Source organism: Onychostoma macrolepis, chromosome 17 (genome assembly GCF_012432095.1).
Source record: "Onychostoma macrolepis isolate SWU-2019 chromosome 17, ASM1243209v1, whole genome shotgun sequence".
Taxonomy (NCBI): Eukaryota; Metazoa; Chordata; class Actinopteri; order Cypriniformes; family Cyprinidae; genus Onychostoma; species Onychostoma macrolepis.
In genome coordinates this window covers 23,236,575-23,262,507 of record NC_081171.1, presented here as the reverse complement: position 1 = coordinate 23,262,507, position 25,933 = coordinate 23,236,575, and the positions used below count along the sequence as shown (strand labels likewise).

The 25,933-nt window shown below is 37.9% G+C and overlaps 2 protein-coding genes across 2 annotated transcripts; both read right to left on the bottom strand.

The window, feature by feature from the left end:
- Nucleotides 1-100: 100 nt before the first annotated feature.
- znf106a (zinc finger protein 106a) lies at nt 101-21,432 on the bottom strand. Its single transcript, XM_058748707.1, has 22 exons — nt 21,295-21,432; nt 18,272-18,370; nt 17,948-18,009; nt 15,761-15,955; nt 12,911-14,701; nt 12,430-12,823; nt 11,704-11,773; nt 11,455-11,609; nt 11,305-11,365; nt 10,795-11,061; nt 10,001-10,706; nt 8,804-8,847; nt 7,985-8,127; nt 7,725-7,859; nt 6,547-6,663; nt 6,219-6,410; nt 5,935-5,997; nt 5,723-5,842; nt 3,144-3,215; nt 2,959-3,030; nt 2,722-2,868; nt 101-1,842 (listed from the first exon to the last, which is right to left on the bottom strand). Exons 2-22 carry the CDS (start codon nt 18,323-18,325, stop codon nt 1,786-1,788), a joined length of 4,917 nt encoding a protein of 1,638 aa, XP_058604690.1. The 5' UTR covers nt 18,326-18,370; nt 21,295-21,432; the 3' UTR covers nt 101-1,785.
- Nucleotides 21,433-21,564: 132 nt separating this feature from the next.
- pacc1 (proton activated chloride channel 1) lies at nt 21,565-25,712 on the bottom strand. The gene is made up of 8 exons (XM_058749395.1): nt 25,201-25,712; nt 24,878-24,974; nt 23,931-24,143; nt 23,688-23,842; nt 23,467-23,609; nt 23,248-23,389; nt 22,974-23,081; nt 21,565-22,862 (listed from the first exon to the last, which is right to left on the bottom strand). The coding sequence occupies exons 1-8, from the start codon at nt 25,234-25,236 to the stop codon at nt 22,701-22,703; spliced, it is 1,056 nt and encodes a 351-aa protein (XP_058605378.1). The 5' UTR covers nt 25,237-25,712; the 3' UTR covers nt 21,565-22,700.
- Between the last annotated feature and the right edge of the window lie 221 nt (nt 25,713-25,933).

The window sequence follows — 25,933 nt, the reverse complement described above, 5'->3', positions numbered from 1 at the left end:
TTGCTTTCAAAACGTAATGGGAATGTAGCCTATTCATCTAAGTACTACACTGGAATATAAACCAAATTTCCCCTTAGGATAAAAGAAATGCACACAGTGGCACAGTATAGCTTTTTTATTTCTTTTTGTTTCAATAGCATGTGTACAAAATGTCTATAAAGATTTTAACAGTATTTGAAATGAACAAGTGTGAGAAACTTGGGAATACCAGGTAAGAGGTTGGCTGCAAATCTCTCCTCAGCAACACACAACTATAGCAAAAGAGCTGAGACGCGTTTCAAAGGTTATGACTTGGTGAAAAAACAAACTAAATTTATCCATTATGAGAGAACTAAAAAAAACAGAAAAAAGTGACCATATATAGTTAAAAAAATACAACTCTTCAGGGGTAGTAAAAGGTTCCATTTCAACATAAGAGTACTGTTACTGTATATAAAATCTTACATCAGAAACCTACAAAACCAAGTTAGGATATTAAGATGTTTGCAGTTTATGGTTACACTAAGTTTTGGTTTGTGTGTGCATAACAGGGCTGAGGATTATAGGAAGTGAAGTAATACACTCCCCACTGCACAAAAATACCTCCCATGTTTATCACCCCTACAACTTTCACTCTCACGCAGCAAAATAAAGGTACTTTCCTGTGTGAGGACCCTCCTGGACTTGCATAAAACTACAAATCTCAATGGCACAAATGCCACAAAATACTGTGAAGATAAAGAAAAAACCAAACTTCTTCTCTACAGAAAAAAATAAGGAAAATAAAATGATCTTGTCTTCTCGTTCACACATTCACGTTTGTTTTCAAAGGCTTACGCACACCAACTGCCACATTACAGTCTCTGTCAACAGCACAGCACACATTTCAACTGAAGACTGAAGAGTCACGGCAAACCTGAATCCTTCAACTTAACTTCACCATTGGTGAGAAACCCAAAAAACTAAAAATTCTTGGAAATCGATTCAAAAAAGAAAACCAAATAAAAATCACCAGACACAACTTGACTAAAATTGATTTTTGTATTTGTAAACCATATTGAAATGTAAATGTCCCATAATAACAGATTGCTTTGACAGGTATTTAATACCATGTAACTGGAAAATTGATTTGACCTTGTCCTTCATAAAAGCCTGCAACGTTACAACACTAAAATCTGGTTGCTCGACACAAGTCTCATGCTTTCTGAATTCACTCCACATCAGAAGATCTGTAAAGTCATACGGCACACACAATAGTGAGCTATACGTGTTTGCTGAGGGAGCTGCCGCACCTCTTTGGCTGCACCGGTACCCAAATGTTTCCCACAGTTTCTGTCTTTATTTGGTCAGTAAATCTCAGAGCTGATGATACGATACGGTGTATGATCAGATGAGCGTCTGATACAGAAATCAATCCCTTCCAGGAGAGTATCAGAGCAATGCCACGTCAGTATAAAAGAATTGAGCATATTTCACACTTCAGATAGAAGTGAAAGAGAGGAGGGCACGTGTAAAAAACCTCCTCTCGTCAAAATACCAACAAATCAAATCCACTTAAAGAGAAATGCTTTTCTTTTTGTTTGAAATTGCAATAATACTTGTCTTTTTTTTTTAAACTTAAAACCAATTTCTCAGAGCTTAAAATCAACCATCTTTGTTTAAATTGTGGCATCAGTGGCAGTTTGTTGGTACCTGATGGATCATATAAAAATATGCCCATGAACAGGGCTCCTCTGGTGAGGGCTGAATGAGACATTCCCAATATGGGAAAAGAGGAGACTATGTCTGTGAAATTGCCTTGGCCCCTCATGGCTCCATTTTACTGTCGTCCTCAGCATGTTTCTGCATGTGACAATGCACTGCCTACAAAGACAAGAGTCACATCAATGTTTAAAGCAAATCAATTTTAAACCTTATATATAAAATCTAATTTTTTGACCCCTTCAAAAGTTTGGGGTCAGTAAGTTTTTTTTTTTAAATGTTTTAAGTCTTACCACATTTATTTGATGAAAAATACAATAAAACAGTAATATAGTGAAAGGTTATTAAAATTTAAAACTAGTTATTTTTTGTGGAAACCTAATTTTTTATTTAGAATTCTTTGATAAATAGAAAATTAAAATGGAAATATTTTGTTATGATATATGTAACCCTGGACCACAAAACCAGTCATAAGTCGCTGGGGTATATTTGTAGCAATAGCCAAAGATACATTGTATGAGTCAAAATTTTTCTTTTATCACACTTGAGAACATTTTCTCAAGATCATGTTCCATGAAGATATTTAGAAAATTTCCTACCATAAATATATCAAAACTAATAACAATTTTTGATTAGTAATTTGCATTGCTAAGAACTTTATTTGGACAACTTTAAATGATTCCAGATTTTCAAATAGTTGCATCTTGGCCAAATAGTGTCCGATCCTAACAAATTGATGCATTTCAGATGATATTTCAAAAAAGCTGACCCTTATGACAGGTTTTGTGGTCCACGGTCACATATATGTCTCAACTGTCACTTTCAATCAATTTAATGCAATTTTCTAAAATTAATTTAATTCTTTCAAGAATAAAAAAGCCTAACTGACCCCAAATTTGGAACAGTAGTCAAAGGGTTTTGGTTAAAAATGTTAAATTACAAATGTATTTATTTATTTTAATTATTACGTCAACCTTTTGCAGTACATCTTTATGGTTTTCATGTGAAAGTGACATTCTGAGTGGCAGAGAGCTGCCGTACCTGTTTGGAGCCGTTACGGGTGGTGAAGAAGGTGTCGCAGTTTCTCCAGCGGCATTTGAATGTTTGCTGTGCTGGGCTGGTGTGGTCGTTCAGCAGGTGCTGCTGCAGGTGCTCCATCACACCAAAGATTAGCGTACAACCGTACCACTGAGAAGAATCATGCAACACACATTAACTGGCATCAGGAATCTCCTTCATTCCAACTGAGTCTGTCATGTCATGACCTCAGTTTCTTACCCAGCAGCGGTAGTTCTGAATCAGGTTCAGTCTGACAGCTCTCACGCTCCCATCATAGCAGCCTGTGTAGATCTGCAACAGACAAACCACCACCGGCCTCATTTTTACAATCATTTACTTCAATAATTAATGCTTTATGAAATCTGGTATTGGACCCCAGTAGGGTGTTAAGAAGATGCGCTCACCATGCTCTTGTGGATGATCATACACATCACCATGTCTGAATGTCCACCGTATACTTGAAGTCTGTCATGAGACTGGAAACCAGAGATATGGTCAATATCACAAAAATAGGTAACAACAAGCTCACAACAATATCACTTTAATCCAACTCGTGAGTGAATCCAAGAAAACAGACTACTGATTATTTTTTACATTATGACATTAATTTCATTACTATTAAAGAGATAGTTCACCCCAAAGTAAAACATTCTGTCATTAATTAGTCACCCTCATGTCGTTCCAAACCCGTAAGACCTTTGGAACACAAATTAAGATATTTTAGATGTATTCCGAGAGCTCTCTGACCCTCCCATAGACAGCAAGGGTCCTTACACGATCAAGGCTCAGAAACGTAGTAAGGACATCGTTAAAATAGTCCATGTGACATCAGTGGTTCAACCGCAATTTTAAGACGCTACGAGAATACTTTTTGTGCGCAAAGAAAACAAAAATAACGACTTTATTCAACAATTTGTCTCCTCCGTGTCACCCTAGCAGCATTTTGGAGAGCATCACATGCGTAAACAACGTATGCTGTTCTGTGTCAGCAGCACCGTACGCAGATACGCCGTTTACATTGTTCACGCTTTGATCTGAACATAAACCACGTATCCGTGTACATGCGTTGCATATGTTGTTTAAGTATGTGATACTCTCCAAAATGGCGCTATAGGGTGACGCGGAGGAGACGAATTGTTGAATAAAGTCGCTATTTTTGTTTTCTTTGCGCGTAGCTTCGTAAAATTACGATTGAGCCACTGATGTCACATGGACCATTTTAATGATGTCCTTACTACGTTTCTGGACCTTGATCGTGTTAGGACCCTTGCTGTCTATGGGAGGGTCAGAGAGCTCTCGGATTTAATCAAAAATATCTTAAATTGTGTTCCGAAGATGAATGAAGGTCTTACGGGACATGAGGGTGAGTAATTAATGACAGAATTTTCATTTTTGGGTAAACTTTCCCTTTAAGTATTTGATCTCACAAATTTTCATTAACACGTTTTTGAAAAACATTCTTGTTCATTCTTATTACCATAGTGCAATTTTTAAACTTTAAAGTATTCGTACAGCATACAGTAATATTTCATGATTTTAATAAAAATATACTGTTTAATAACACCAGTTTTATTTTAGTATTATTTATGTAATATTATATTATTTATCTTTTATTTTTGTATTTTTAGCTTTCATTTTAATTGTAGTAATTTCATGTTCATTTTTATTAGTACAATTTTTGTTCATTTTTATACTTCAGCTTAAATGAAAATTAGAAACGCTGCCTTGGAAATTATCTGCAAATAATTTTTATAACAAGTTTTTCAAGTTTAAGGTTTTTCATTTAATATGTATATTCTATTTAAGTATTTCAATTAATGGATGTAACGATTAACCGTGAGCCAGCTGAAAATTGATTCAAATATGTGACGATTCAAATCGATTGAGATGCTAAACAAATCGCGATTCAATTAGGGGTAGGAGTTTATATGAATGTATGTCTTTAGAAAAGTTTAGATGGTGTTTTTTCTTTTCATCTTGCCTCTGTATAATACATATTAATGTTCATAAGTGCAGCACTGCTTTGTTTACAGCAGAAACCAAGGAAACGCTTTAAGCGGCACCTGCTGGCAGAGAGTGAATCTGCGTCTCATTCAGCTCGTCTGCAGTTTCTGTTTCATGCAGATATTTTTAATGTATAGTTTCACAAAACTGAAGTCAGTCCATTCTGTTTTTGCTTCGAGTTCCGAAATTATACAAACTAATTTAGATTAAAAACTGCTCATGTTGCATGTATGCAGCATCTTTGTTTGGATCATGATTAAAATGCAGTGGTTGCCTCTAATTTTAAATGGAAAGAGCACAGACAAAGCCTTATTTTGTTTATATGAAGAGATTTATTTTATTTGTGTTACTTATTTATTAGATTTGGGCTTGTTTTAAAATTTCAATTTAGTTTTGTTATTTTCATTATATTTACATTTTGTTATTTAGCAGACACTTTTATCCAAAGCGACTTACAAATGAGGACAATAGAAGCAATCAAAAGCAACAAAAGAGCAATATCTCATTGATATATTAGTATATTATCAGTCTTGTATTTAAATTTCACAAAGAAACGTGCAGCATTTTGTCCAAGCAATAATAAAAGGACACATTTAATTTATAATTTGTCTTAAATCTCAATTTGTTTAAAAAAATCGTGAATCGAATCGTAAAATCAAAATCGTGAATCAAATCGAATCGTGAGTTGAGTGAATCGTTACATCCCTAATTAACGCAAAGCATTTTTAATAGTTTTAATATTCATTAACAATAACACTGAACAGTACTGATTTACTGTAATTCTGTAAAAATAATGTGCTAAAGTATAAAAGGATGTCAGGATGTATAATTGCCCTGAAAATAAGAAAAAAAACTTTAATAGTTCTAAAAAAATTATAATAATAATTTTTTTCCTTATGATTTCAGCTGGACATGGTGGGGACATTTCTTGACAAGCTTTGGTATAAAGGTATGTGCAATGTGAATGTGTCATTTGTACCTGGAGCTCGTACACACGGACCAGTTTGTCCAGGCATGCGGTGACCATCACCTTTCCCAGTATGGCCACCACAGTGACGGCATGACTATGACCCTTATAGATCCTCACCAGTTCTCCTGTCTGGAGACCCAGAGACAAAGAAGTGAATAAGATACAAACAAGACACTTAATGCACAGTGTTTCTCTTTGAGAAGCGAGAATTAAGTACTCACATGAATATTATGAGCATGTACAGACTGGTCACTCGAGCCGCTGAACACCAAATCATTCACCACCTGCAGAGAAGAAACATAAAAACTTAGTGTTTTTGACTATTTCTTCTTGTGCAGCACAACATAATATTTTTAAAGGATATCCTGGCCACTCTTTTTAATATAAAATGATGAAATTGAATGAGCACTGGGGCTGTCAAGCTTCAAATATGATGTAAAAGCGTGTTTTGAATAATTACATTAATTACATTACATCATTTGGAAAAATGTGATCAGACACAAACCTTCATGCAGAGCACAGTTTTGCTGTGGCCCTCCAGCGTTCGCAGCAGCAGGCCACTCTTAGCATCTCTAACGCTGATGGTGGCGTCATAAGAGCCAACCAGCAGGATACGTCGAGCCCCTTCCTGAGCCGTCGCCAAGCAACTTACAGCCCGCGGGCCGTGGCACTCGAACACATCCAGCTGCTTATTGTTCTGCAGGAGATGAGAGAAAAGTTAATTACAACCACGATCAGGGAACAGAGGACTCAATAAGCTCTCAGCTTATCTTTGCTAAATTTAGTTTATTTTAGCCCAAACCCTAAATTCTGATTCATTAAAGACTTAATACCCTAAGACTGAAGGTGATCACAGAGCCATTGGCAAGACCGGCATAGAGAATTTTCCAACGATTATGAAGACAAAGCACTCGATCTGGGAGAGACAGCTGTTCCACACACTCCGTCGTCTGAGAAAAAACAAACAGAAATGCTTGTAATATTCTCAATGCTATAGAAAGACATGAAAAAATAAAAGTATAAAGAAAACGCTAAAAATACAAGGACTTAGAATTCCTGTCATTCTATCATCATTGCCATTATTATTGAAACTCGTGTTAATTACTTTCTTCCAAGAAACAAACAAAATTATGTTAGGCAGGATGTCCAACAGTGTTGTCTATAAAAAAAAGTATAGATTTTATCTAGTATAGAATCTCACATTATATATATATATATTTTATTATATTCAAGTTTAAAAATGTGAAATGTTGCCCTGACCACAAACTGAAATGATTTTAAAGTACGAATATTACTAAAGCTAAATTAAAATACAAAAAAAACAACAACCTAAAAACAGGTAAAATCCTGAAATTATAAACTAAAATTATAATTAAATACAGAAATCTACAAATAAAAGTTAATTCAAAATATTAAAAAACACTATAAAAGTATATAAATAATACTAAAATAGCACTGATGTTCAATCTTTTCTTCTTTTTCCATGCATAAAGTGAATGGTGATAGGTTTTCAATAAATAACTAAACATTTTTAAGCCATTTAATATTTATTAGGTAATACATTTTAATTTTAATCATTCAATATTTATTAGCTAATACATATTATACTTTTATCAATTCTACTTCTAATACTTTTATCAGCTTTTATGGTGCTTTTTTCCCTTTTTGGTGCTAGACATTCCGTAATAACTCACTTTAAATATATGAAAGAAAACATGGAAGTTTGCATTTGGTGTGTCATTTGAGCCTGGAACTAATAATTGGTGTCAATTGTAATTTTAAGTGAATTGTTCCTTTAAATTTCAGTTATTGCCTCACACAGATCTAGTACATAAAAAGTTGCATGAACTATTTCATGGTATTTTTTGAGAATGTGAATCACTCTCTACTAAAGTGCAGCCTGTGTATCTGAACACTTTCATGTTCTATTGAAGAAGAAAAGTTGCATACAACATCAATGTGATGACAGTTTTTGGGTGGACTATTTCAAAAGCAGCGTGAATCAAAGTACCTTGAGGTTGTAACAGCGGATGGTCTGGTCACTTGATCCTGAGTACAGGCGCTGTTGCAGGCCTCCTCCACATGACACCAACAGACAATTCACTTTACTGCTGTGACCTTCAAACACCGCCATACACTTCCGGCTCTGCAACAACAATGAGGAGACTTCTTAAAGAAACCTGAATGTAAGCTACATTCATAGATCATCATATTCATGTTGAAATGCTTTTACTAAACTACATGCTTCAGACAATTTCTACAAAGTCTTACGATCAGATTGAAAGTGCGTATAGTGCGGTCCCCTGAGCAAGTGTAGAGCAGTCCGTTATGGATCTGCATTCCATTCACGGCCTCTTGATGGCCTTCAAACTCCCCTTCTGTTGGCACCTCCTCCTCCCCAGGATCTGATATATCTGATAAAACACACACCAACATATCAGTTATTGAGTGAAACATTAACACTATGAAAGAGATGCGTGTCTAGATAATGTACGTGCTGTTGTGGGTAAAGTTTGCTTTGATAAAAATGTCATGATCTTTCAAACAAAGTATACTTTGAAAGGCAATTTAAGCCGTCACCACAATGCGAAATTAGGGCTGATCATCATCACAATTTTAACCTTTTTAACCTATCCTTTGGGAAAGTGAGCTAATGTGACAGTGCTATAATGTTTAATTCTAGTCGTCTAATGGAGTTCCCAAGAAACCAGCACTGGCGCTCTCATTTTGTACACGAGTTGGCTGAATTCTCAGGGTTGTCATCCTGGCAGTCACTCTCAGAGGCACAGGTTGAGTATAAAACTAACAGGCACTAAGAATACCTTGCCCTTAAAAAGTAATTTGGGGACTTGATGAACTATTTCTGTATGCTGATCGTGTGAGTATTCTAATTTGGTCGTTCTGCTACAACTGCTCTGAGCACAGAACTAGACGAATATAAATGTACTCACTGCTTCCAGGAGTAATAAAATAAAATAAATAACAGATACGTGACAGATAAGTGATTCGCACATGACATATCTTATGTTTAAGGCAATATTAATGGTACATTTGCTACAGCTTCCAAATATGTTTTTGAACATAACATACCTGAAGGTACCTTGGACTCCAACACTGAGACTGATTTTATTTCACTGTAACAAAAAAAAAGAGAAATGTCAATACTGCAACAGTGAGAAACTTCAGGTGACAATAAACAGAAAGAGTCAAGGTGCCAAAAGGCCAAGACTATCTGTAAGTGAACATGACATTAAACAAGCTGTATCTGTTATGTATGTGTACTCTCGCCCACCACAATCTGCTGTGTTTTCTACCATTTTCATAGCCCAACAGCCAAATGCTTGTTAAACAATATCTTCCATCTTTCAGAATGGTTACTAACCTCTTAAAGTAAAACACTTTTTGGAAACCCCATCTTGTTTTTCTAACAAACTATTAAGGTGTTCCCACACTCAAGTCCTAACTACAGCTAGTTTGATTAATAATCGCACTGTTTTACACATGCAGATGTATGTGCGATTAAGTATAAGAGATGCATTTATCATAAAGTGTATCATAAAGCGCATAAACTCACACTAGACTGAAGTCAGTGATGATGTTCTTTGATTATGTAAATATTCTTTGCTCATTTACTGTAGCTGCTGTTTGAATGACCGAGGAAATGTAAGCATTAAAATTAGTAACTTACAATGTTACTATAAAATCGTTATGTTAAATACAAATTCAGTCATAATAAAAATATTTTAGAACATCCATTTGCTACTTGACTAAAAAGATATAATGTGTGGTTAATAGATTACATAAGGCTGCTTTTAGCCATACCCTGGAGTTGGTTCACTGGTTTTAAGTAAGTAAATAATTTATTAAATTAGCATGATAATATTGTGTATCGCCGATCTCACAGGCTAACTATAGGACGATATGACTATGAAGCATATTGCCCAACATTACACTAAAGAACTAGAATAAGGTCCAGATTTGAAGCATTCACATAGAAGTCAAATTCAGTTCAGAGGATCCCTTTGTACTTCACAAGCTTACCATCATTGCTATAAGAAAGGGGTGTCCAATCCTGCTCCTGGAGGGCCACTATCGCACAAAGTTTAGATCTGGTCCCAACTTACACACCAGAACCTACTAATTGAGGTCTTTAGGATTATGAGAAATCTCTAGGGTAGTGTGCTGTGTTGCAGGTTGGAGCTAAACTATGCAGGCCCTCCAGGCTCAGGAATGGACACCCCTACTACAAATTATTTAGAAAATCCCAGTTCAGACCATGAGACTTACCTTTCACTAGTCTTGACTATACTGCTAGTATCAATTTCACTAGTGGAGGTGACTTCATTGCAGGCAAGATTTTGAGGGTCTGTGACAGCATGGTCTGTTGTATTTGCAGCGGCTGACTCCTTGGCCTTCTTTTCAGGCATCTCATCTGGGTCTGAAGAATCTAGATTGACAATATCAACATCAGGTGGGGGAAGCTCCACAATCTCCAGTTCAGAGGATTGGGAGTGATCTTCATTCACTGGCGGTGTTGCTAGCTTGGCTCCCTGTGGTTGTGCCTTTGAAGCTTCGGTCACCACCATCTCTTCATTCTCTTCTGGTGTGGGGGCTGAGACGCAGGTGCTGCTGGATCGCCGATGAGGTCGGCACTTGCGGCTTGGTCGAGGAGTGGGCTGCTCTGCATCAAGCTCAGATTCGCTGATTTCAGGCTGCTCGTTCAACTTTGCTTTATTAAGACACTTTCTCTTCTTTAACTTTCGAACACGCTTAACTGGATTAGTTTCTACGTGGTTAGAGGGAGACAGTGGCTTAGGAGAGAGGGTTGCAGGCATTAAAGAGGAAGGTGGGTTGGCTAACCCCTCTTGAGAGCTAAAATTTTGATGAATTTCTTTGACGGGTGACGACTGTAATCTGTGAACTGAGGAAGCTGCTGTCAAAGCCATACTTGTGGCATCTTGTGAAGTCTTTATCTTAGCGTTGAAGGTAGTATCTGTTTTAAACGAAGAATAAACATTTTAATAATTCAGTACTGCTAGAAATTGCGACCTCTAAGCTGCAATTTATTGATTTGAACCTACCTGTTTGACAAGCTGCAAACACAGTTTTGACAGGTGCTATACTTTGAGGTGCTGGAAGGGGGCTTTTGACAAGGTTAGGCTCAGGAATGGGGTTACACTGAGATATGGGCTCCTGTTTGATGGCAACAGGCAGTGAAGAGGTTAAAGAGGATGTGTGAGCAGCTGTTGTTGAGGGAACAGGATTGGCAGTGATCTGAGAAACCTGGGTTGATGAAGACGTTAAGATCCCCTCAATGTTCCTCTCTCTTTCTTTTGATTCAAATTCACCTGAAAAAGAATTTTGATGTCCATATTTATTTTATTATCAGTAGATTTTATAAAGCACTTATATCTCTCATATCTCTTAATATAACTGATGTATACTACAAACTGGCCATAAACCACCTTTACAGGTAATTTGTACATTATGAAAGGATATGTGGTATTAATCTGACTTTCCTTATCATTAACCTTAGATTTATAAAGTTAATAAATATGATTACATGACTCCTGCTTTCTGATTTTTCTTACCTTGCATTCCTTGAAGAATTTCAATGCGCTTGGTTCTCAAAGAGTTCATCTCATTCGTTACCTGTAAAATCGTTAATAAAAAAACCCTGTAAAATCAAGTGGCAATTAATTAAACAATTAAATACATTTTTGTTAGCGCCACCGTCTTACCTGTTGTTTGACCAAAAGCAAGCGCTGTACTTCCAAATAGGCAGCTTGCAGGGCAGCACGTGCCTGAATAAGATTGTTGTCCACAGCCTGAAGAGAGCCGTTAAGCTCCTCCTCACGTAGAGAAACAGCCAGCAACTGATCCACTTGCGAGCGTTCTTCAAAACACAATACATAGAAACATTAAAACACTCAAATACGGACACTGCATTGTTTTGGTTTACAAAAAATAGCATAAAATAGTTTCCTTACCTTTCTTAGCCTTAATTTTTTGCCTCTTGTTTTTCCTATCTTCATTAGGAATCTCTGGAGACACAACATCCTAGTGGAAAGATCCAACAATTAGGTAATGGCAAGAATTATATTTCACTTACGTTCTTCTTGCATTAATGTTTATGCAGAACAGAGGTGCCCAATCCTCTTGCTGGAGATCTACCTACCTGAGAACCTAAGTGTTCAGTTCCTTCCAACCCTGATCAAACACACCTGTCTGTAATTATCGAGTGTTGCTGAAGATCTTCATCTTAATTAATTGGTTCATTTGTGTGATCAGGGTTGGAGCTGAACTTTGCAGGAAGGTAGATCTCCAGGAACAGAATTGGGCACCTCTGATGTACAACATTAAAAAAAATGGCACTGAATGCTGCCTTTGAAGCAGCTATGTAATGTAGCTGGTTCCTAACTATATTAGAATTAGAGCTACTGTGTTTCTGAGTATGTCAAGTATAAACCATAGTAGACAGTAGAGGGATGGCTCGGTACACGTATCGGTACCGTTCGGTTCTCGGACAAATGCCAAATGGAAGTGGTCATCCCTATCCCTTGGAGTGAGCAGGGCACGTACGTTTGGCAACATAATGGCACGCATGTGCCCTGCTCACTCCAAAGTCCCCACTCCAAGGGATTGGAATTTGTCCGAGAACCGAACGGTACCGATACGCGTACCGAGCCATCCCTAGTAGACAGTATGAAGCTTACCCCAGGAGCTCTGCGTTTCTTCCCAGCTCCTTGAGTGTCAATCAGTTCAGACTCTGATATACAACCACCGTCGTCTTCAACTTCCTCAGGGCCCTTAGAAGGCCCTTTCGAAACTTGATTCTCCAAACGACCTGTGGACTGCAGCTCCTCTCTCGTCTGTGGCTTTGAGGGGCCACAGGCAGGAGAGTCCCTCACTGGGTCTACAGCTTTGGGGAGGGAGCTGGTCCCAGCAGGGCTTTCTTTGACCACATTGCTTTCAGACAAGCTTCGTTTGCGGGAAGGCACTTGACCAAATTCAAACAGAGAGTCCCAATGAAAGCCCTCAGAAAGAGGTACATCATCATCCATTTGGTTCGGACCCTCAGGTTCACAGGGCACCATTTCTATACCAAATCTGAAAAGATTCAGGATAAATTAAGGTATGAAGGAAGTAACAATTTTATGCGAGTAAACAGAAAATGAAGAAATACTCATGTAGTACCTTGGTAAGCCCTTGGTCTGCTTCTTCCGGTTGACTTCCTGGTAGACCTGGTCCCAGTTTACATTCCGCCTTGAGCCAGCGGAACTAATCAGCTGTCGCAAGGTGGGTTTAAGTCCTGCGTCCTTCTCAGTCTCATTTTTTCTTGTGCCACTCACATTTCTAATACGTCTGGCAATATTCAAGTTGGGTTCATGGGATGCCACTTTGCCTTTGGGGCCAATATGACGGCTCAGATCCCTTTGGAGACATGCAGGCAATGCAAGCTTACTTAGAGAGGGCACAGAGCCACCTGCAGTTTGTTGGGACGGGCTGCTGTGGGACCCCTCACCAGCTGAGCACAAACCTTCATCCAGTGTGTCCATGACTTGATCTTGTACTGGTAAGTGAGGATCTTCCATTTCACCACAGTCCTCATCTTCGTGGTCCATAGTGGAGGTACTAACTTGTAAGGACTGCAGAGACGGCCTAGAGTCACTGCGCACATTGCCAAATTGTACTGCGGTCTCAGTACCGGTTAACTGCTCTCGTTCATTGCTAAAGCGTCTCACAAAACCCAACTTTTCTTGACCTTTGTTCTTGTTCAGTTTCTTCTTACTCTCGTGTAATTTTTGATTCTTGTTTAATTCTGAATTCTCTACTTGCTCTTTCATCTGAGGCACAGCTTTTGATGGTCTGAGGCAGTTCTCTGTACCAGATACGTCATTAGGGTTATTTCTATTAAGCAATGTCTCTTTAGCTTTTCGCAGCATCTCTGACAGCAGACTATCTTGCTCTGCATTGGAAGTGGCATGTTGTGGGAATTCAGAGCTTGAATGGGAATGATTAAAACCTTTGGAGCTAACAAAGTCTTGGCTTCCTGTTTGTCCGAGATTCATTTTTGAACCATCTTCAGCAAGCTTGTTGGGCTTCTCTGTTTTCCTAGTGGTGGAGGTGGAGGGGTAGGTAAAACTAGCCATAATAGTATTGCCAGTGTTCTTGAAGGAACTCTTCTGCTCCCTGCAATCACTCTCTTTATGTTCTGTGGGTTTATACTGGCAATTTTTTTGGTCTGCCAGGGATATCCTCTCCATGTCCAGACTGCCATCTTTGAAACTTTGTGCCTTAGAGAGTTGAGGAGATTCCACATCTGACTTATCTAACATTGGCTGAGGGTTAGTCTGAGATGAAGGATCCCCAAGTTTAGCTGGTGGATATGGTGCCCATCGGTGAGCCTTCTCTGACTTCTGACCCTTACCTTTGTTAGGATCATGCTCTCCACCAGATTCTTCTAGACCCTGTTCACCCGGTGTCTGATTCTCAGAGCTGCTGGGTGTCTTCTGAGGCTCATTGGCAGACGGTTTAAAGAACCTAGGTGGTGACATATATTGTCCCTTCCAAGGGACATTAAACTGGTTGTTGTGCCAGGAAAATTGATTTCTCAGCTGTGGAGGGCAGACTCCATAGCCACTTTGTCTACCACCCCAGAAGTGTCCTTGGTTGTGCAAACTCCCTCCCTGATGTCCAACAGATTCCCATTTATGCAAGTTAGGCGGTCCTTCAGCATGCCACGTGGCACACCTAACATCTCGGTTGAACCTTTTGCCACGTTCAGGGGATGAAAATCTCAAATTCTGCCAATTGGAGCCTCTGCCCCTTTTGGGCATCTGGGGAAAGTTGGGATAGGGCCGGTCCCAGGGGCCACACTGCTGGTACATAAAAGGCCTTGGCCCATGCCACTGATTCCGAAGCTCTTGCCACCTCCTCTGTTGCCCCTGCTCTTCTTTAGCCTGCTTTGCAGAAGCCTCTTCGTTCCTAGAATTCAGTATAGAATGGTGACATACCATGATTTAACTGCCAAAAATGATATTAACACACTCAACAACGAGGACAGGTGAACGGCATGATAGATAGGTTAAACAACAATGCATGTAAATTCAAATATGGGGAGAAACACAAAAGCATGTTTCTTTACAGCTGGAAATAAGATCATTAAAACTGCTAAGAATACTGCCTTTCCCTGTCTTCCAGTGTGTAAGGAGGCCATATGATGGGATATGACCCACATTCAGAACCTTCATTTATTGTGCTCTGAAGAAACCAAATTGCAGACTCAAAGTTTGCCTATTTATCCTGAATGATTAAACCACACACGCTGCTTCCATGAAAGAAATCGGTGCAATTTTCACTGTATCAATATCAAACTCATTTTATTGGATCAAACTTTTATTAACGAGGATCTACTGATATTTTTATTAATTTCTTATTATTGTTTCTGTCTTGATTTGCAGTGAATTTTTTGTAATCTTCACATAACATAGATCTTGAGATATCCAAATGTTTCATGGCTGACCACAGAAATGGTGAGTGACGTACAGTCTCTTTTATCCTGTGTGAGATCAAGGGAAAACAACAGGGAAATTACTTGATCTATTACTTGTATTATTTGTATTAGGTATTTGGTACTTGTATTATGTATTAGGGCAAAACAGTAATGGATTTCTGTCATTAATTCAATGTCTAACACTTCACTTAAACAGCATGGTGCATAAAAATAGTTGGTGAGGTCAGACTATTTAAAGACACAGTGCCCATACTGTTTAAGGGTTGAGCTGGAAAGGCATGGTGTGGTATGCATCCAAGAGTGAGAGAGTGCAAGTGTTGCAGTCATGGCTGTTTTTGGCCTCACATGACACCAGTTTCCAGTGTCAGAACTGTATGCAGAATAGTTTAATATAGAACTGCAGGTCAAAACACTAAGAAAAAACATTTTAGTGACAAAGATTTAAACTCTACCATGCAATTAATCACTAGATAACAGGACTGCAATCACCATCAAAGCTATACAATTCAGCAAGCAAAGCAAAGACTCACCTGATCATTTCCTTGCGTTTCTCGATAAGCTGCACAATGTCCTTGTCAAAGTACTCTTCATCTTGGTCTTCGTTTGTGGGCCGGTTCTTCGGATCCTCAACGTGCTGTTTATGTAAAGGGCTGGAGATGTGACTAGCATAGTCGGTGAGGCTCACCTCCGTTATGCCGCAGACCCGGCACTCGTGTCCACAGTCCCTGGGGACGGAGGGGAACATAGGCTGCTCAATGCTTCCTTCAGGCATGGCTAATGCTTCTGAGTGGCTATCTAATGAGTTAAGGTCTTTTTAAGAGATCAGGAGGCAAACTGACTTTTCAATCATAAAATAAAATCCAACTTGTTACTAAAAAGGAAAAAAAAACCCCCGCAATCTTCCTGATCTTGTGGTGCATCTTCAGGGGCTTCACAAATGGTTTAGAATGAACAGGCAAGAACAGAAGGCGCTGGGAGATCTTGAGCTCAGAGGGGTGACCACCCTCTCAGCAGCTGCTGAGCCTTAGCACGCTGTCATGATGGAGTCCGCTGTGCTCTGAGACGAGGGTTGGGAGAGCTGTTGGATTTTGGTGTGTGAAATCGCATTCCCCCCACCCTCTGTCTCCACCTTCCTCTGCTCTTTAGGGCTGCAGCAAGGGTGGGATTCTATGGCTAGCTGTAATGCGAGCTGCTAACAGTTGCCGACTTGAAAACCCCTCCCTGCGATAGTTGCTGTCTTTAGTGCCAAACTCGTGAGCTGATAAATACTTGCTGTTGGCAGATGGTCTATCCCTCGAAAAATGGTGTCATGGCAGCTTGCCATTTTGCAGTCTGTTAAGTTATTTCTAATTTAAAATTCTAAAGTTTTTGTGTGATTGAGTACTATGACTGCGATTATGATTTGTGCGATTATCTCTATGTTCTGCAGCTCATTTCCATTTGATTAAACAAATGATTGATTAATGCTCTAAATTAGGGCTCTGATTAATGCTCTAAACATTAAGCTACAGTGATCTTATAAGCCACATTATTTCCAAGATGCAATTAGCTAAAATATGACAAACCTCTCATAATCATGGTTATGTGTGTTTGGATTTTAGATTTCAATACCCTCCCCATTTGAGAATGTCATTCTCACTTTTCACATTCCAGAGATGTACATAATTGTCACATGAGGCAGTTGTCATTTGTTGGCCTTGCCAGTTGTTTCCAATGTCCCTATATATACTCTTGGGTTAAGGCAGCTGCCTCGGCTTATCTATCCACTGACCAAAAGAGGCACGTGCCTTGCAATACACATGCTTTTCATCTTTGACCATAACCATATTCCACACCTTTTCACCAAAGAATTTTCTAAAATATTTTCCATGAAATTCCTAGGTTACGTTTGCTGCATAAGGATGTTTTAAAAATCATTTAAACAGAATTCTGGGGTGGATTTCTAAATTTTGAAGTAAAAGATCTTTGCCTTACAATTAGCAAATATTCATTTATTTATTTATTCACTTTTTAACGCCATACCAGCATCAAGGCTATTTTCATGGCGATCTCAGAATAAATTACACAAGGTATACAATTAACAAAAAGTAAAAAAAAAAACTAAATTTCAAATCTACACTAGACAAAAACTCTCAAATATATTCAGGTGATACACTTAAATAAATCAGTTAAACACACCTCTGAATAAAACCGTTGTCTATTTACATTAAAAACAGTACAATCTAATAAAATACGCTTCACATTTTTGTTTGGCAAGTAAGGCATGATGGTGGTTCTTCAACTTTTATAATTAGCATAAAAATGTCTCAAATAACGCTGATATTTGAAGAAGGCTCTGTTCTTTGAACTTTAGAGTACTGTATTGATAGTGTAGAAGTGAGTTTCCTAAACTGGTGTTTGTGAGTTAAGCTAATAATTAATCATAAAAACATTAAACAAAAATGTATCTATATAAGAAAAACAAAAATGAAACCCTTACTAAAAAAAGATTAAATATTTGATTACCTGCCTGTCAAGTGACCATTTACTGACATTAGAATACCAGAAAACCACGAATATGCAAAAGTATTGTTAAATTATTGAAATATTAACGTACACAACATTATGCAGTACTTAACATAAATATTTTGTGAAGCCAAAGGGGTTCAGCTGACAAAAAGATGGTTTACACAATAGTTTAATAGTTTGTAACACTGGTGTGTAACATGGGCTCTTACCGGCCTTTCAGATTCTCCAGCTCCCGGTGGTGCAGCATACTTCTCATGTGCTCTTCCATCTCCTAAAAACCCAAGACTCCATTTTAATATAGCATTGTGAAATTAAATTAATTTCAATAAATAACTCTAAATAGGAATTTATTCTTATATGCAAGACAAAGGTTTTTTTTAACCAAAAGTCTCAAAAGAACAGCAAATGTGCATAGATCAAGACAGGTGCCAACATGCACAAGTAAATTACAGTTTGTCACACAAGGACTCAGGGCAAATTGTCACATTCTAGCAGAAATGGGAGATGATGTATACTTAAATCGCCAGGTTTACCTGTTTGGAGCTGTAGACAGTTTCACAAAGAATGCATTTCTGTTCTTTAACCATGTTGAATGATTATTATATCTCAGGCCACCACATATAAACAGGGTTCTGCATAGAGAGACAAATAAAATAATCACATCAGGTAGCATTGTTTACGGACCATAAAATAAAACTATTGGATGAAATAAACTATGAATCAAAAACAAATAATTAAATGACATGATTATGTATAGATCTTCTTGAACAGTCAGAAATCTGTAGTTTGATATGCTGAAGTCATTTAGCAGTTACTCTTCAGTAAGACTGTCATTGACTGAATATGTACCACTGGTTAAAATGTAGCCAATGACAGCATTCAGACTCAACCAAGCACATAGCTCAAAGACGACTGAGCTTTCTTGTTTACTGCAGAGGCTCGTATAAGGGTTTGCCAAATCTTACATTAGATTGTGTGGTATCAGCAATGCATGAGGTTGGACAAACTCCATAAGGAAGGAAAGAGGGTCAGTGGCTCTGGCACCACTGCAGGATGCCAGAGGACACAAACCAGGGACAGCACTCAAGTCAAGAAGCTAAATGCAGCATGCTGAGAGTGCAGCACACAAGCCAACCACAAAACCACTGCAGGGCCGTGTTCTAGCATGTTCAGTTCACAAACAGAGTTTGGAAAAACCCACTGCACAAACACAGTTTCTACACGATGTAAGGGACTGTTCATCCAGAACATGTTTTGCATTTAAAGGGGTCATATGATGCAATTTCAAGTTTTCCTTTCTCTCTGGAGTGTTACAAGCTGTTTGTGCATAGATAAGATCCCTAAAGTTGCAAAGACTAAAGTCTCAAACCCAAAGAGACATTCTTTATAAAAGTTAAGACTCGTCCACGCCCTCCTAAAACGGCTCATTAAAACACGCCCCCACATGTCTACGTCATGGTGTGGGGAGATTTGCATAACACCGCCCAAACGTCTACGCAAAGAAAGAGGGCGGGACTTTTATTCTAGCTGAAGTATTATTGCTGCCGCCGGCGCCATGTCCTGGAGACGCTGTGTTTCGTTGCGAAACTACTTTGTTTGGGCTTCCAAAAGAGGACACAACTAGAAATCAGTGGTTAAGTTGTATTTACAACACTGTTCCAGAACAGTTCAACTCTAAATATTAGAGTGTGTGCAGCGCATTTTACAAAGGACTATTTCCTGAACCTGGAAGAGTAGCCTACAATGCCAGCTGTGCTCAAAGACTGTTTCTGTAAAGTCAGGCAATTCCAACTTTGCAAGGACAGTCTGGCACTTCTGACTCACAGCCTGTAAGTATGGTTTCTTATTTAAAGAATTTGCCACTGACTATTCAAACGCGAGTTTTGAGCTGTGTATAGTGCACTCGTTTCACCGATCACAAATGCAGACATAGTAATGTTTACACGGCGCGATGCAACACAACGCGTAAAAAGACAGTATAAGTCATTATAATCAGTAATTATGTCCCCACTGGATGCAACAAATGCCTCGTTTGTAATGGGTTTTATTGTTTTTGTGTTGTCGTGCGACACGGCATCACAACATGGTAAGGGGCATAACATTTCCGTCTCACGCTTGAGGTATTCGGCCAATCACAACGCACTGGATAGCTGGCCAATCAGAGCACGCCTCGCTTATCAGAACGATGAGTTTTGTAAAAATCGACACGTTTCAGAAAGGCGGGGCATAGAGGAGCAACAATAATGTGCAGTATGTGGAAAATAATGTTAAACCACAAACACATTGCATTACACCAAATACACAAAATAATGTTCTTTTTAGCAACATCATACGACAGCTTTAAAAATTTGACCTTTGTTGTGAAATGCAGCGGTTATTTTTATGTTTACATAAAATAACCAATGGAACAGCAGTGCAGTGAAATGCAAAAGTGCATTCTTGGGGAATGCCCTCAAAAGCTGTGTACACAAGGTGAATAAAAGCAATTTGTCCTGTTATATAGCAATTTGTCCCAAATATCACATGTCCATTCATGAATTCACACTTGATGTGAATGTCAGCTTGCTGTGAACAGTGGTGTAAACATGCTGCAAAGCTTGTGCAAAAAGTGACAATTGCACAAGCTTCGCAACCAATTTGGTGCTTCACAAAACTCTCATGAATGTATGACAGGTGGCTGTAAGAAATTGTTTATAGAAGTTAAAATATTACTATTTTTCCTCACACACACCTATCGTTTCACTTGGAAGGCCATTGATTCATCAGCTGGATTACAGCTGTGTTTACTTGGGGTGGCTTTTGAAGCATCAACTTTGAGGGTTCCATCCATTTGCATTATATGCGCTCACAGAAATTGATTATTTTTGGAAAAAATGTCAATTGTGTTCATCTCAAGAAAGCAAGCCACATACATCTGGGACGGCATGAGATTAAGTAAATAATGAATAAATAATTAAGGCGGGGGGGGGGGTCTAATTTAGAAAACAGAAATGTGCTTCAAGGAGCCCTAGATATCCTTGTTATTCCATAAAAGATAACCCTATTTTAGTGGTCCTTTCAGTAACTTAAGAATAAAGCACATTAAACTCTTGAATGGGGTAGGATCTCACATAGCACTAACAGTGTAAGATATATGACTATGAATTGGCATGCTCTGAAAGAACGGGGTGGAACATAAAACAGACTGAAGGTTAATAACCAAGTTTGAGTTTCTGAAATCTATCGTTAGATGAAGCAGGCAAACTGGTCTTGTTTTAGTGTAGACAACTCCTTCCAGCAGAGGACTGTTTGTTACTTACACATTTGTTCAATGGTTAATACATCTGTAAGACTAATACTGCTAACATCAATGGACAGTACTACTGTGAGCAAACAGGTGGTTAAACTAAAAAATAAAACAAAACAAAAAAAGAAAATAAAGAGCTAAATGTGCACACAGCGGTGTGGCTCATGTGCAGATGTTTAGCATCCAAGCTAACACACTGCATGTGCAGGAAATTAAACAAAGTGCGTGATAAAACAAGGTGGAAAAAGACAAGTTCAGTTTCATGTGTACCTCTTAATTCACGCAGAGAATGCATTTCTTCCAACTTCCACATAAACGCAACATTTCTATTGAAAATCCACGCTTCTTAGTAACGTTATGGAGGTACTTTTTTTACTGTGAGACAGGAAACAACAGATTCGTTTCAAAATGGCCGCCAACATTTTAGCGTAAAAGTCATCAAATAACAGTCTGCGGTAAGTATTTTAAACAAACAAAAAAACAAATTTGGTCATTAACAAAATGTGCTCATGTAATATTCAGTAAAGTAATACACAATAAGACTTTTAGAGGTTTTTAATAAAGAGTTGTCACGAAAAACAAAAGCGATCTCTAACAGCAAAACTTGAGTAGAAAACTATGTTCTTCTCTTTGGTATTAGTTGGTATTGATTATTATTATAAACTTAAAGTGCAAAAACATATTCTTGTTGGATTATTAATTAGTTCCACAAAATAATTATGACATAACTTGAATTTAAGACAGCCTAACCCATAATTTTCTAATCCCTCATAAACATTCTTGATTCAGATGCGTTCACTTGAAGAATATTCAAGTAACTTGGTTTTAAAAAACAAACAAAAAAAACATGTGTGTCAGTAAAATCTGGGATGATGCATTTCCCCACATATCTTAAAATATACTAAGAACAATAGTTTAAACAACATAACATTTGTTTAGTCCTTGAGGGGGAAAAAACTAAGAGATATATTTACATCACATGGAACGACAAAACGTAATTTCATCATTAGAAAGCACCATAATGGTGCTTAAGAACAGACATAAGAAAAACTTAAATAGTCCTACAAGTTCAACTTTTTTGTAAGCATGGTTAAATAATTAAGAACGTTTTTAGATCAATGAAATAATTTAATACGACTGGTATAGGCTTATACAACATATGTCATATTGATAAAACTTATCTCATTCACATTGATAGCAAAAAAGAAAACAGCAGTAAGACAAGATCCCCATCTTTAGATCATTTCTATGTCACGGTGTGCCCTGCAGTAGTTATTTATTGATCGGTGGGCAATGCAACTTAACCAAAGGTCCCTGTCATTAAAAGCCTTTTTTGTTTCAGTGAAATCCCTTCTTAGTCATCATTTTAACTAGCTTAATCTCACAGAGAACATGTCTGAATAGTTAATATTTCAGTGTCAAAACCACATGAATACACTTTGCCCTTGTACTGCAGAACACATGCCTCAGCATTCACTCGTCTTCACTATGAGCACTTACTTTACAATATCAAATTAAAATCTATTGTCCAGTTAAAACAAAACGTACAGTACAACATCAGCACAATTCTCATGAAAGTGTAAGAGACTCTTTGCTCTGAAAGTGTTTGATGTTCACAATTCGAAATGCTGTAGTGTTCAACACTGAGTTTTTTTTAAAAATGAATTGGAAAAGATTTAGCTTATTTGGGTCAGTTCTCTCATTTTTGCGCTTAAGTGTCTTTTACGAATTTTGATCATCCACTTAATGCTGAGTTTGGCAAAGTCTGCGGCTTTAAAAAGAGCCATGAAGACGCCACACAATATGGCTATGGTGTTCCACGGGTTTGCTGTGACTATCTGTTCAAAAACATAAGGCACACTTAATTAGACTCTCTATAAAGCATTCCAGCTAAACGTTCAGACAATTCGGTAAATAATGGTTTAATATTTAATAATATACACACTTACATCTTTGACTTGCTGTATAAATGGATCTCGCCATTGGAAGACAACAAAGAAAAGCTCATTGGCTTGCTCCTGTGGAGGCCTCTTATCGATATACTTCACCACATTGGACTGAAACAAATATGGATGATTAATCAAATATTCAGTATTTGTGGATCAAATGTAATATTTTAAGAATCAGCTACTGAAAAACCTAAATTGGATGGTCTTCATTTTTATGCTAGTTATGCTATTCTGCTGAAGTTGACAAAGAATAGTATTATAAATAATATATTACCTCCTGTCTAAATTCAACCGATTCATTTCCTCTGCCTGACGTCTTGACCAAAGACATTTTGACCCATGTCCGAAAGCCTCCAGAGAAGGTCCACATTGAGTAATTCCTTTCACAGTCCATCATAAAAGCAGCTTTATCTGAGCTGCGAAGAGAAAGCCATTTTATACAAACAGTAAAACAAATCTGACTAATGCTAAACATTTCAATATATAGCTCTACCTTTCAAGCATGTCGCTAAATTTGGCAAAAATCATGTAACTGATTGCACTGAAATCCTCTTCCGTTTCATTCCGGCTGAACTGGAGGAATATAAGTTCTCGGTTCCTCACGTCAGTCGGTCCTCTGACCACTATGGCTCGCTTCTGCCACAGACATGTTACGTCAAAGATTATTAATAGCACCATTTCTTCAAAATAAGTTGAGGAAGAACTAAAACATACTTGCGTCTGGTTAGAATACGGCCCGTGGTAAATAACATCCTCTTTTACACAGTTTCTTCCCTCTAGTCTGTCCGGTGCAACAAGAGGTGGAATGTTGTCGTGATAGTGGTGCATGCAACTTAATAACTGTGCCTTCCCAGGATATAAAGCAATTCCTGTTTGCAAAAAAAAAAAAAAATGATGAAAGATACTGTAAATACAGATACTGAGAGATACCATGAATGACTGTGTATTATAGCTCACCTGGTGCAGCAAACTCCTCAACCTCTTTGTATGAAACAGACATCACTGGATGGTTGAGCTTCTCCATGAAGTCTGAAATGGTTTGGTAGGCCAAGAACACAGCCACCGTAGTGAGCAGCAAGTAAATGAGGACGAGGATGACTGTGAAAACATTCTTCACACAAGCTTTGTTGAAACCAATGGGCATTAGATTGTTGTCCACAACGTCCTCATCTGCAATATATAATGGAACTTTATTTTAAAGCAATGCCTTCATTAAAAAACACAATAAATAAATGAAAAATAAAATGCAAACAAATACATAAATAAATACACACTGTATTATCGCAGAATTGGAAATTTGTCTCAGAAAATATCTATCTATCTTTGCCTATTTACCTTCTGAGACAGTACAGTATATTGTATTGTTTGCATTTATTTATAATGCACTGTATTGTCCCAAAATGTAATAAATGAATATACAAATAAATCAAACACAATTGCACCAACTAAACTATAGCATCAAAAAAGAAAAAAAAAAAAAAAAACAGATGCAGTTTTTTAGGTGAAAGAGGTTTATTTTGTGATTATTGTTCTGGCAGTTTCTTTTATTTCAGCAGCTTAATACAAAGCGTATCCTATGTTTCATGTGATATATGATATTATATATTAATCATGTTTATGCATGATATATCATATTTATGTATCATAGTATCATGCAATCAAACTTTGGCAAATCAACTCCTGAAGTTAATGACATGAATAATGCATTACAAATAAACTATACTAAATATGCAAATAAAGTAAAACATATTTAAAATAAACTAACAAATATATGCATTATAAAAATAAATAAATAATCACCAAAATCTCAGAATATAACCATTGGATTTCTGTCCAGTGTCTACATAAATCTACATATAAATCTAGATCTACATAAACAGAAAACAATTATAATAAGTTCAGACCTGGTGAAGGGTCACAGCTGGCTTGATCTTGCTCCACTTCAGAAACATCATTGTTCTGGTAAGACCCAAGTGGCCCAGCACAGTCCTCACCATTGAACTACAGTGCAACAAGTGACATTTTAATAAAACACATACGGATACACACAGTTCATGTATATATGACAGTATTTCGCGCCTCATATCTGTCTATACGAGCAGCGGTCAGCTGTTATCACATGACTGCAGTTGTTCATGTGCACTTCCTGCGTTACTATGATCGCGAGCACGAGCAGATGAATGAATCCTGCAGGATCTAACCGCATTTCACACACGACTTTCATTACCTCCTGATAAGATCGAGATGCGTCTCTCCTCAGCATTCTGCTTCGCCTCCGAATGTTTGGGGCATTTAAACTTTGCCATCAACTTACAGGAGCAGGATCCAGGCTCACTTCTTACGGATCCTCTCGAGGAGCTGGAGTGAGGCACAGCCAATGGCCAAAAACATGCCAAGCGTGACATCACAGCTGTTAGATTGGGGAGGGCTTGGGATACTATCCTTCATGAGGTTCACTTTACTCAAAATCTTCCATTGGTTCTGTTTTGCAAATTTCTATCACACTTGGTTTCCATAAATGTTTTCTCTTATGATTAAAAGCACACTGCCGTATAACAATTCATCTTCATCTTCTGTAATGAGAGGACAGCGCTTTCTTGTATAAAGAAAGAAAAACAAGTTATTTTCAGAACAGTGCTGGGAAAAGCTTTTACGCAGAGTAAGGTGTTAAGTGAACGAATGAACTGTTGTCGTTCACCTTCAAGCATTGCCTTTTTCTTTTTCGTTTTCGTTCATCCTTTTGAAGCGCGTGACTTTATTGTCTTGAAAGACTGACACTGGCGCGAACCAATAGCGTTCGAAAGCGGGATGTGACGGAGCATTTCATTGGTTGAACCTGCTAGAGAAACACGCCCTCAACTGGACTAGAGGGACATGCATCAGAGCCGTAGAGACTGAGAGTTATGAATGTGTAAAATTAACTTTTGATAATCACAAACAATTAATATGACGTAAGGAAG